The sequence below is a fragment of the Podarcis bocagei genome (assembly GCF_964188305.1).
Source record: "Podarcis bocagei genome assembly, chromosome: 11".
Lineage (NCBI taxonomy): Eukaryota > Metazoa > Chordata > Lepidosauria > Squamata > Lacertidae > Podarcis > Podarcis bocagei.
Window position 1 is genome coordinate 41,406,763 of NC_138136.1, and position 12,956 is coordinate 41,419,718.

The 12,956-nt window shown below is 41.5% G+C and overlaps 1 protein-coding gene across 8 annotated transcripts in view; it reads left to right on the forward strand.

Annotated features, from left to right (window-relative positions):
- PDE4D (phosphodiesterase 4D) overlaps nucleotides 1–12,956 on the forward strand; it is a 654,687-nt gene that overhangs the window by 493,507 nt on the left and 148,224 nt on the right. Inside the window, exon 1 of one of the 8 annotated variants that reach the window (XM_081212804.1) lies at nucleotides 272–844. The exons of the other annotated variants lie outside the window; for them this stretch is intronic. Coding sequence (XP_081068930.1) covers nucleotides 780–844 — 65 coding nt within the window. The 5' untranslated portion in view covers nucleotides 272–779. Of the gene's footprint in view, nucleotides 1–271; nucleotides 845–12,956 lie in introns of those variants that run through there. 8 annotated transcript variants of the gene reach the window in all.

Below are 12,956 nucleotides of genomic sequence, written 5' to 3' on the forward strand. Positions count from 1 at the left end.
GAGAGAGATTGAGACTTATCAGTCCCCAACCATTGTGCATGTATTCCTTTTAGTTTAACTTCCTGTTTAGCATCTCAAGGTGTTTTCTCAACCAGATGTCACTCAGCCCTCAAGCTTTTTGTGTGATTAAGCAGCTGGTTTCCCTTTCTGAAAGCAGTGGGGAGGGAGAGAGGGAGGGAGGGAGGGAGGCTGCAAGATATCAGGAGGAAAGAGAGTGAAGAATTATGTTCTCAGGCAGTCCTTGCATTGAAAAGGAAGGGGTCATAATGCTCTGTGCTCTTCCATTTACCCTGGCACCTCTGCAAGCGAAGCTTCCCTGGCTACTTACTGGTGCTCCAGTGTCTCATCTTCATATTTTCCTTCTGCCGCCCATCAACAGTTTTAGCATGTGGCTGACCTTTAAACCTGTTATTATAGGATTGCGAGAGAAAAGCGATCAAGAGGCTCTTTCAGCTGCCTTGCTTCCCATGTGACCTAGATGGAGAATAGATTCAAAATACGGTTCCTCCTCCCCCGGCAATGCAAGGCAGAAGAGAAAAGCACTGTCACTTCCAAACAGTGCTGGCACAAAGGCAGGGAGGAATAAAGCCGAGAAGAGCTCCAGTAGTTTAGGACTCCTCTCCAAGAGGCCGGATTTTTGTTGCAAGGAGTAATGCTTTTGAGAAAGCTCCTGCTCTTGAAGCATGCCTGCTCTGCAGAGGGAATACGTGGGGCAGGAGGAGCGGTGTGAGGACAACTGAAGTTTCACTGCTAGGAACACCTGGGATTTTACTTGCAAGATGAGTATTATTATGAAGCCAAGATCCCGATCTACCAGCTCATTAAGAACTGCAGACGCAACTTGGTAATGTGGCTGTTTTTACCCCCTGCTTTGCTGACACTGCCTGCCTGTCTACAAATGCTCTGTTATATCGTTTTGTGCTAATATATTGTGTACATGCTGATTCCACAGATTGGGGTGCAAGGGTATGTCCAAACCAGAGATCACCTTTGTTTCTGTTCTACCTTGTTTAGCATGGGGGGTGTATGGCAATTTAGCTTTCTTGAACAGAGTGAGAACTTCTGCTGCCTTATTACGGACAACTTTTCTGAGTTGGCCTTCTGAAGGGAGACTCAAGGTAGTAGCTTCTATTGCTTGTTGGGCTTCTGTTTTGCTTTTCTGGTGACAACTTTCCCCTTATTTTTCTTGCATTTAATAAGTCAAGTGATGACAGATCATAGGAAGTATGGGAAAACACAGACTAAGATCTTGTGATGAGAGATTTTATCTTGTGTACTTTCCCTTAGAAAAAAAAATTAAAGGGGAAAATGCCAGCATGTTTCTCTTCTCTCTTAACCCCCCCCCACAAAGAGGCATGAACCAGGACGACAACCACTGCATTTTAAAATATTATTTTTAGAGCTGGTGTAGCAGAATGGCTAACACAATTGCCCTGTGCCTGTTTGCTCAGATGTAAGTCCTGTAGTCTTCAAATGGGGGTTACTCCTAGGTATGCATGCATAGGATTGCAACCTGAGACTGAGCTATGGGTCAGGAAGTCTGCCGCTCATTTGAATCTCACCTATGCCATAGACTTCCTTGGTAGCCTTAAGGAAGTCTCTCTCCTAGACTCGTTCTGCCCACTTCCTGCATGTGGAGGATAATAATACTGAAATTGCCTGAAAAGGTTGTTGTAAGGATTATAACTAGATAATGCACCAGATGCACTTGAAAATGCTATGCATTTTCTTTAGTCAGTATTCTTTTTCTTAAACATTTCTATCCTAGCTTTATTTACTTGAGAACGAGTCCCAGTGATCAAAAGTAGTGTTTTCCTCTGAGTAAAACCTGCAGAGGATCGTGCTCTCCATTTCCTAAGCAGTTGCCAAAGTTGTAGCCTCTTCTGTATGATGGATCTATAAATTATAAGGCTTTTCAAGATGTCTGGCCAGGAAAGGGCAGCTTCACTGATACCTATGCCCTCTGGGCACATCCTAGATGTTTATTTCTAGATGTCCTGACATTCTATCATTTTTGTTTATGTCATCTCTGTGCACATAGAGAAGCACTAAGAGATGTGATTTATTCTACCTCTAGCTCCAATTTTGACATGACACTTCTTGCAAAATGTAGGTTTTTACTGCAGTCGTTGGACATTCATTATGGATATTCCTGATTGTTGACTTAGCCTTCTTAGCAGAGTCTTCACATGTTTTACCTGGGGGGCCATCAGCTATTTGATGTCATCACAATAGCCCCAGCAACATTATTGCAAATTATAATGAGATCTACGACAGTGGTTTGGTTTTTTTTATAAAAATAATAGTAGTAGTAATAATAGGTCCATAGTAATTTTAATAAAATCAATAACAGTATGAGATTACGGTAAACCATTAATCAAACTTCATTCTTCTTCCATGACGTTGTGAAGAAGTGTTGAATTTTCTCAAGCTACGTCAGCCACATAATACTGTATTGCATAGTTGGTAATTTCATGGAAACTGTTGCCAGCTTTCCAGCGTAAAAGCACAAAAGGCAGTGCTTTGAGAAACAGAGACCAAACATTGCAGCCAGACCTTATTCAGGCAAAACCTTAGCTGACGTTACAGATACTTTCTGCTGGGCGGATCAGCACTCTGTAACTGTGAAGTTTCTGTCAGGTTTTATTTTTTAAAAAAACACTACACCACAGTTCTTCTCTCCTTTTTTAATGTTCATTTTCTTTCTATAGCCATTTATTTATTGTTTTCCAGCAGCCAGATAATATTCCACAGATCTTTTGTTTTACTTATTTGCTCAGTTTAACTGTAACTGATAAGCCTGCAGCTATTTTGCAGAAAAGCTTTAAGTGTGGCACGTCCGTCCAAAGTATTTCATCTAGTACCAAGTGGTAGATGGAAGTGAGAAAAAAATGTTGCCACCTGCAGCAAAGAGTTCCCAGTTTCCCTCTAGTATAGTCCTGCCCTTGTAATCGTAGGATTGTAGAGTTGGAAGGGACCCCAAGGGCTATCTAGTCCAACCCCTTGACAGCCACGCCTGGGTGGTCTCGAACCACCAACCTTCTGGTTAACAGCCAGATGCACTGACCCAATAGCACCACAGAGAACACAGTGCAATTCGGGAAAAATGAATATTTTGTTAAGTGGGAATGTAGACAAATTTCTTTTCCTAATATAGTATTTCAGTGAATTGTTTATCAGAATAAGTTCCTTATTGCTATTTCCATTGACTCACAAGCGTATCTTCCCCTGATTAGTGTAACCAATGTAAAAATTTCAGCATGGCTTCCTTCCTTCCTTCCTTCATTCCTCTCTCCTTCCACAGCTTTGATCTTCTAGTCCCTTAGGATACCATGGCATCCATTTGCCTGTCTCTGTGGCCTTATTCTTTGCAGAACATTGCAATTATCCAGGCTGTTTGTCTTGAGTTGTGAATTGGGGGACCCAGAATGCCAATTGTGAATGCTGGGTTAATGTGCACCGAGGTGTAAAATGCATGATCATCAGCTCTGTGTTTTTGGACCATGCCACCGAGACTGTGGCCATGATGCTTGAATACTCTCACCTGTGAAATAAACTTCTCCCTGTATTCAAAACTAGAAAGTCCAGAAGACATTGAGGCAGAACTTTCTCCCTAACATGGCAGCTTGATACAGTTTTCAGACCAGCATTTGCACATGATCTGAAAGATCCTCATTCATAAAAAGAGGTGCAAATGCAGAAGTCCTCTGGTAGGGCAAGGGATGTGTATCTGTGGTACAGTTCGTGCTTTGCATGAGAAAGGTCCAAAGGCCCTTCCCTGGCATCTACAGGTAGGGCTAGGAATGTCTTCTGAATCTCTAGAGCATGGGTAGGCAAACTAAGGCCCGGGGGCAGGATCTGGCCCAATTGCCTTCTAAATCCAGCCCGCGGATGGTCCGGAAATCAGTGTGTTTTTGCATGAGTAAAATGTGTGCTTTTATTTAAAATGCATCTCTGGGTTATTTGTGGGGCATAGGAATTCCTTCATTTCCCAAAAAAAAATATAGTCCAGCCCCCCACAAGGTCTAAGGGACAGTGGACCAGCCCCCTGCTGAAAAAGTTACTGACCGCTGCTCTAGAGAGCTGCTTATGGTTAGAATAAAGCTAAAGGTAAAGGGACCCCTGACCATTAGGTCCAGTCGTGACCGACTCTGGGGTTGCGGCGCTCATCTCGCTTTATTGGCCAAGGGAGCCGGCGTACAGAATAGACAATACCAAACTTGATGGACTTGATAAGGATACTCTGGAGAAGGGAAGAGCACAGACGCAAATATGTATTTTTAATTTTCCATGTCCCTTCACCCCGTTTTGTGTAAATTCTTGTCTTAGGAAGAATTCTCGAGAACTCAAAAGCTTTCCAAAATTCTACGACATTTTGGGTTGCCCTAATAAAGGTATTGCCCAACTGTGCAGTTTGAATGGTTTTTCTTTTCTTTTTCTTATGAACCAACATGGCTACCTCTGCATTTTAAACATTTTCATTTGCCCTGGTGTACTTCTGGTTACTATGAAGGATGTGTAAGATCGAGTTAAAGTACAACTGATTTCAGCAGAAGAGACATTAAAGTGCATGCTTAAGTCACCCACTAAAATCGGTAGAGCTTAAAAATTAGCTCGGTTGCATTCTAAATGGGTGGGGATTTTTGTTGTAAGAAGTCTGATTCAGAGAAAAAATGAGTTACCTATGATACATCTTGGTCAAGGTTGTGTTTATAATTACGGTATATAATATGGCTTCTGCTAGAGGAGGAATAATGTTTTCTGTTGTTATTGCATAGTGTCAATCTGCAGCTGTTTTCTGGCTTCCTTTGGGAGTCAGTTTATGATGTCATATGAAGTCTTTTATTAGCAGCATTGTGCATTAGCCATTGCCCCTGGAAACATTTTGGTGTGTAGTTGCCATGGAAAGAAGGGGGAATGGAACTATAGATATCTCTTAGTAACACTTTTAACTAGTGGAGTCAATGTGATACAGTGGACAGTGCAAGCCTTGGATCCATGTCAAATCTTGTCCTATCTCTGTAAGGTCCCTTGTATGGTAGTGGGCAAGGCATTATCTCTCCCCCCCCTCCATCCTTAAAAAAGAGGAAGGAGCATAATAATAACCCACATCACTATGGTGCTCAGGATAAATCACAGCAAAGTCTGAAAAGCACATTGTAAATTTAACTGCTTCCTAAATGCTAGCACATGTTCAATACCTGGAGAGCCACATTATCCATTTCACATTCCATAACTGTGATGGTGAATATTGGATATATTTTGGATATACAGTGGTACCTTGGGTTACATATGCTTCAGGTTACATACGCTTCAGGTTACAGACTCCGCTAACCCAGAAATAGTGCTTCAGGTTATGAACTTTGCTTCAGGATGAGAACAGAAATCTTGTTCCAGTGGTGCGGCAGCAGCAGGAGGCCCCATTAGCTAAAGTGGTGCTTCATGTTAAGAACAGTTTCAGGTTAAGTACGGACCTCTGGAATGAATTAAGTACTTAACCCGAGGTACCACTGTGCAGTGGTACCTTGGTTTAAGAACAGTCCGGTTTAAGAACGATTCGGTTTACGAACTCTGCAAAACCAGAAGAAGTGTCTCAGTTTGTGAACTTTACCTTGGTATAAGAATGGAATCCGAATGGTGGAAGGCCATCTGCGGCGGCGGGAGGCCTCATTAGAGAAAGCGCACCTCAGTTTAAGAACGGTTTCAGTTTAAGAACAGACTTCCGGAACAGATTAAGTTTGTAAACCGAGGTACCACTGTAGTTGAAATCAGTCAGAAAATATTCACCGGCTTGTGAACTAAGCCATATATTAGGCCTTTATAAGAGGGCCCACTAGAACCAGCTCAACTAGAAGAAGTCAATAAGCACATTAACTCCAGCTGTGTGTGAACACATTGACCTTGGCAATTTCTCTTTCCCAGCTTTTCCTCTTTCCAACCAGGTTCATAGTCTCCACTATGAGTCACATCTCTCACCCTCTTATCTCCCCACAACACTTCTGTGGCTACATCACTCCCAGAGGAGCCATCACCCTCTATCCAGCAAACATAGGTGTAATTCACTGACTGACTTTTCAGCAAATGCTGAGCGCTAATTCACCTGCTGGAAAGCGCAGTTCTTGCTTTGGAGCACATGCCACGTTAACCCCACTAACCACTTTAGCACAAAATTCAACAGAGGAGGCATCATTTTATTTTCAACTTCAAACTGAAAAACAGCGCTGGACTCTAATTTTGGCTGTGCAAATCATCCAAGACACAAATCATCTGATGTCTTGAGCTGATTTGGATTCTCTCCAAAGCGACACACATTGCCCTAGGTGAAACTCTTTCTTTTAGGGTCTTGGAAATAATGTTTCTATTGATGAAGCTTAGAACAGTGTTGCCTCATGGATTCATAGCCTAGCCAGTTATCTGCCATTGAAACATCTGGTGCTTTGCTTAATAATGTGGTGCTCTTCCCAATTTATTACACTTTAATGTCATGTTGTTGGTGTCTGCCAATTTTCTCCATTGAGGTCATTTTGAACTTCTAGCCGACCTCTGAGAAATTTGCAGCACCTCCCAGCTTTGTATCATTCATATCCTTAGTGAATAAACTGATTGGTATGCCTTTCCCAGAGTTGCCTTTCTTTTATTTTTTAAATGGGTCAATCATTTTCTTTCCCCCAGTCACCTGGAATGCAAGTACGCAATTGCATTAGCTTGTGGTTCTGAGATGTGCCTGGCTAACTCCTGCAACATCATTCACTGAATGTCACCAGGCTTTGCTGACTTCAATGTATTGTCCCTGTTATTCAGCATGCTTTTTGATTATCTTGCCTTTCCTTCATCATTGTTGCCAGATCTCTCATCACAGCCTTCTCTCAGCCTCTAAGGAGGAAAGCCATGTCAGCTCCAGGTTTGGGGGAGGGGCTTCTTGGCCAAGGTTTTTTGGGGAGCTGGTTGGGCCCACCTCCTCCTTGCTGCTATTGCCATTCTCAGTTCACTCTCCCTTTAGGTCCAATCCAGACAGCTGCCCACAGGGGGAGTGCACAAGGCAAGTGTAGGATGCAATCCTGCACCATCTCCTTACACGTGTCGCTGCTTGAGGTTTTGGGTTTGCCCCAGTGAGCGAGGGTGTGGTGACCAAACAAAACCCAAGAAGCCACAATTCGTATGGAAATAATTATTTTAAACATATCCCCAGAAGGGCAGGCAATAATTTCAGTTTACTAAGATTTAAGGATGATAATATTGAAGAAAAATCAACAGAGAGAGAGAGAGAGAGATGGTAAAGGATAAATATGTGCAAGTAATGAGTAAATGGAGAACAAAACAGAATACGAATATGTAGTTTAACTTTTAAACTTCACTCAGAAGAGCGAGATGCAACTTGGCGATTATAAACATTACTTATGACATGAAAAATGTAACATTCTTAATTATTCATTTGCCCCCTAAAATTTCCACCAGTTTAACTTAGTTAAAAACTTTGCTGTGTTACAACACTATAGTAACTTCTAAATATTAAGAAAAGACAAAAGAAAGAATATGATAGTTACCTATCCAAGCAGTAACTCAAAGGAACCAGTTTCTGTGGGCCTGGGGAAGAGCTGAGTGGTAAATGCTGTGGGTAGGATCCAGAAAAATCCAGATGAAGGGGAAAGGGTAGAAAAATAGAATATCGAATTAGGAACTGTGCTTGGGAGTAAGCAAAAATTGACAGGACAGATTCAAAGCAGGAAACTCCTTCTCTTTTAAAAAAAAGCAAGCAGAACAAGCAAAAGTATAAGAAAAATTTAGCGCTAAGCAAAACTTTAAACAAGCAAAGAAGTGAATTCTAGCATGGAGTGCAGTCTCTCTTTTTTATGTCCATTGCACCTATAATTTTCTCCATCCTGGTTTGTCCCATTTTGTTGCCCACTTACCCCACTAAAAATTAGTTCTGTAACGTTAAATGGCAGTTCATGGGACAAACACCGGCAGAAAGAGTTGTCCATTGTTTTAGGGGTTGATGTGATCCCAAACTTATTGGGCACAGGGGGAGTCAGAAATGTCGCCCCGGGCTGCTAGCCACGTGGAATAACAAATCTTGTACCTTCTTCACAAGGCCTTGTCAGCATTTCTGGTTCTCGCTCTCCAGACAGAAAAGAACTTTTGCCCTCAAGACAAGACATTCCATCCTACTTCTTTCATGAGCATGAGCTTCTTGACCAACGTTGTTTTCTTCCATTCAAGGTTCATGCAGATTTGCCCCCAGATTTGAGCTCAATAACACTTTTTGGACACTCGAGAGAGGGCGGGGAAACAGGCTGTGGCATCCAAGAGGAGCTGCATGGCCAAGACCCAAGGGGAATCAGGCTCATGCATGGAGGTGGGCCTGGGCAGGAGAGGGAAACTCTAAAGCAAGTGGATTTCAACCTTTTTCTATGTCATTTCTGTAAGTTTTCCAAAGACCACACTACTGTGCCCTAGCTATAAACAGTCAACTCTGTATACACTTTATGTGACAAGCTGAGTGAAGTTTTTGTATCCGCCATCATGTGAATGGCAGAGAGGTTTATTTATTCGTTTGAAAAATTATATCCTATCTTTAAGTACACATGCTCTCATGGCGGCTGACAGTTAAAACAATCTACAGTAAAACAGCCCAAAGCATAGCAGAACAAAACTTCTGGAAGTTACACAGGATTAAGCAACCAGTGCTGGCTGGTTTTAGCTCAGTTTAGACAATGCAGAGGCACTGCTGGTGGGTGGTTTGTCTGACATAGGAGGTAGCGGGCAGTCTGTTCTGGAGGGGGTGGTGCTCCCCCTAAAACATAGTTGTCTTGCAAGGAGTGCAGAAATGTGCACACACACGGGGGAGAGAGACAGACAGACAGACAGACAGACAGACAGACAGACAGACAGACAGAATGCCCTTTTAAATGTGCACTCATGATTTGTATTTCTGTTTTCAGTGCTATTTGCAACTGCATAAAAAATGGAGGGGGGCGGTCATAACACTTCATTGTCCTGCTTTTGTTGTGCTGTGGCTCCTCCAGGCAGCAGTAACATGGCAACATTGGGGAATCATTGCAGATCTTAAGAAAGCAGAATAATCCCACCCCTAATGCACTACTGCTGTGTCAAGAACATACTGCAGAATACACCTGCCACAAAACACCAGTTTGGATGGGCTTAGAGAAAGAGGTTGTCGAAGGAGAGAAAGGGATAGAGAGAAGGGGGTCCTCAGCTGCAAGTGACTCCAGACACACCCATTGCCGGAATGCAGCCCCTACTCCTGCCCTAAAAGATCAGACCCTCAGCTTGGGGGATCAGCTGGTTGACTCAGCTGTGTCAACACAGGCCAAGTAGCTTTGGCAGCACATAGCATCTAACACCATGTGAGGCTGGTCTGCCAGATCCTACTACCTCTAGGCAGAATACCTTAGTCACAGTTATCTATGACATCCCAGACTTTGATTACTTCAGTGTGTGAAATGTGGGACTGCTCATTGGGACTATGTTTAGTTCCTGCTACTGCTGCTGCTGCTGTTAGATTGCTAAGTGAGACCTTCTTTCGACTTGATTCTTACTCGTACATCTGATTCTTTAACATCCAATGTTTGTTTTATTACAAGGTTTAGTGGGTGGGGAAGTGCATTACTTGCACAAAGGCAACACAGCCTATAACATTTATAATGAGTTACTGGTAATTTGGGGGAAGGCTGTTGTGAAAGTAGCTTTGTCCTGTGTTTGTTGCAGTAAAGCTACCAATGAAAGCAATCTGGGCTGAACCTGGTAAAGAGAGTATAGGAGAGGAAGGATGAGTGACTAATTTTTATTTGCTCCTGCTGCCTTGTTCTGTGCAAAAAGAAGAGGGAGCCTGAAATGGTGTTTGTGGAATGTGGAAAAAGGCAGCTCTCCTCTTCCTGTTCTATATCTGTCTACTGCTCTGTTTTACGGCTGTTTCCCTGGGTTCTGTTTATTTAGGGGGAGGATAGACATGCTGAATTTTTTAAAAAATGTATTTAGCAAGCATCTGAAACAGTATAATGATGGTTGAAGCATAGGTTCTGCTACACTAAAAGTTCCTCCCCCCTCTCTTTTATTTCATTTGTTTAAACAGCAGTTAATTACAGTAAAGTAGTAGAGGAAGAAAATTGTTTGTTTGTTTAGTGGCAGGATTTCTAGACCGCATTTATGCCCTTGTGCATCTCCTGCTTATTTCAGTGGAGCTTATGCAACGAGGATGTTCCAATGGGTTGTTCTTAATAAGCTCTCATAATGCACCACTGGAGGTAGCTGCCTCGTGACTTTTGCAAAGGAATGGCTTCTTCCTCCTCCTAACATTGGGAAATGCTGAATTTTTAGTGTCTTCTTTTATTGGATGGTGCATTTCGTATAGTCTCTGCTGTGCTTGAACGTTAAATGAGCAAAAAGATAGGAAGATGCCTCTTCAATCTTGCAAAGCACTCCAGTACCACTGCATTCCTCCAGTCTCTTGTGCGTTCATAGATTTATTGAGCTTGACACTAGTGTGTCTGCTGCGTTCTGAATTATTTGTGAGAAGGAGCAACAGTATTTTACAGACAATGACCTTCTGAATTAAATATGAACATTAAGAAGTCAAAAGGGCTGCAATCACAGTAACAGTGTAAGGGGGGGGGGAGCTGTTTGCCCTATTATTCCAGAACGGGGTAATTCTGCAAATCAAATGCCTGTTATATTCAGGGAGTCAAACCATTAATGTTGTTCTTCTATAGCTAGGGGTTATAGTTCAGGTTCAGCTATGAAACTGTTCTGGTTTAGTTCTGGTTCAAAGCCAATAAAGGCACTGTAATTGATTCAGCACACTTTCGGAACTGGATCATTTCCAGCTCATGGGAAGCAGAAAGTTAAAGGGTCTAATTTGTTACATATGGCAGCTGTCACCTGTAAGTACTAGGAAAGATGCAAAATAATAACTACACAATAACTAAAGCACTTAATAGTAAAATGGCAACAAATGTTAATTAAAATGTATGGCAGCCTTAACCCTCAAAGTCACATGCCTTTGAGATGTCAAGGTATAGAATGACATACTCAGAGTAGGCCCATTGAAATCGATGGATCTATTCTATGCCTAGTTTGATAGATTGGCTTTGCATTCTGAAGATAACATTTGGTTGGGATCACGAAGTGTATCACTAAATCAGGTTGTTGTTTTTTTGACTCCTTATTTTGTATTAACAACTTGCTCAGGGACATTTATGTTTTGGGGAGAAAGTAAGGATTTGGTTTTATTCTTGGTATGTTCTGTCTTTCTGTTACTGATTTGTTCTGCATATGCTGGTGAATGAGATGGTTAAATTATTATTATTATTATTTATTTAATTGCTTGAATTCTCAGGTAGTAGAGTGAATTGTACCACTTCACACAGTGGAAGAATGCCATTTTTAAAAATTACTTCCCGTATTTGTTGTTGTTTTTTAACAAGAAAAATCTCCCTGCAAGTAGAGCATCTAGCATAGAAGGAAGAAATCATCTCATTTAACCCAGTCCTTTCTGTGCTGCTTTTCTACCTGCAGAGTAATTTTGCATAGAAGAGGATTACTGGCTGGAAGTATTATTTTAAATGTCTGAGTAAGCCACCCTAAAGGTCTTTTGTGAAGAAGGACATACTTCACGTATAACTACATAAATAAATTCAACAGTGTGATTACTGTCTTGCAGTCAGAAATAATGGCACAGTCCACTCTGTTACCTCAGGATTCTTATCACCTCAGGCTTTTGTGTCAAAAGCTCAAGAACTTGACAAAATACATTAACCCTTGTGCTCACTGCATCCTTGATTGGTAAAATTTGAAAATAGAGATTGGGGAGAAATTCCATTCAGGTTGTATTTAAAGGCAAAGCTACCTAATTTACACTTCTAAACCAACATGTGAACCAAAACAAAGCCAACAATTTGAAACTTGTGGTTCCCATAACATACATTATTTTATGGGGGATTGTTTGCAGAAATGTGTATATTAGGAAATTGCATATAAACCTATGAATATTATTATTATTATTATTTATTTATTTATTTATATCGGAGGAATTCTCACTAAATCACTGGTGAATTTTCAGGAAGACTTTTTTAAAAAACAACAACAACCCACAACCTAATGTTGAAATATGGAGAACTGAACTTTTAAGAATGGAAAAATGAGAAAATGAAATTGACAGATTCTCCCATCTCTATTTGCATCATAGGTTGTTGTTTTTTAAACCAGAGGACTGTATTAGTCACTTCACTTTCCCACATGTGTTCATTTTTGAAATACCAAGAATGAAGCAGAATAAAATAGGACCCAAGAAGGTCACTCAGTAAAGAAATGGAAGAGGACAGGAAGGGGGAGGGGGTTGCATGATTTCCATAAACTAAATCGAAATAAAGCCCTTAAGTGATCTTCCTTTGTGTAACCAAGTATGCGATGGTTCCTACCCTGCACCCCCCCGCCTTTTCATTCAGTGATGTAAAAAGCAATGAAGAGAATACAAAAGAGCACTCCATGTTAAAACGATATGAGAAACCATCACATGTGCAAAGCCATTCAGCATGATCTCTGATTAACCACGAGTGCTAGTGAGATAGCATTTCATAAACTGGAGATGACAGCTTCTAGATTTATATTCCGTTTCGAATATTTCCTTTGTGCCAAGATGAGATCAATGTGACTGCTGAATTATTAATCTGATGCAATTTTCGTTCTGAAATGATCTATTTCTTTGCCCTATATATTTTCAAACATTGTAATTACAAGGAGGGGGATGATCCAGCCCACATATTCATAGCCTGCAAATCTGAATTATCACCACCCACGGGGGGGGGGATTTTCCATGCCAGATGTGTAGGAAGGTATTCCACAGCCCTTACCAGAAGTCTTTGATTCACCTGTCTTAACTCCAGTGGCTGGGGCATAAGAACACATGAAGACCCTGCTGGATTTTGAATTCAATTTGT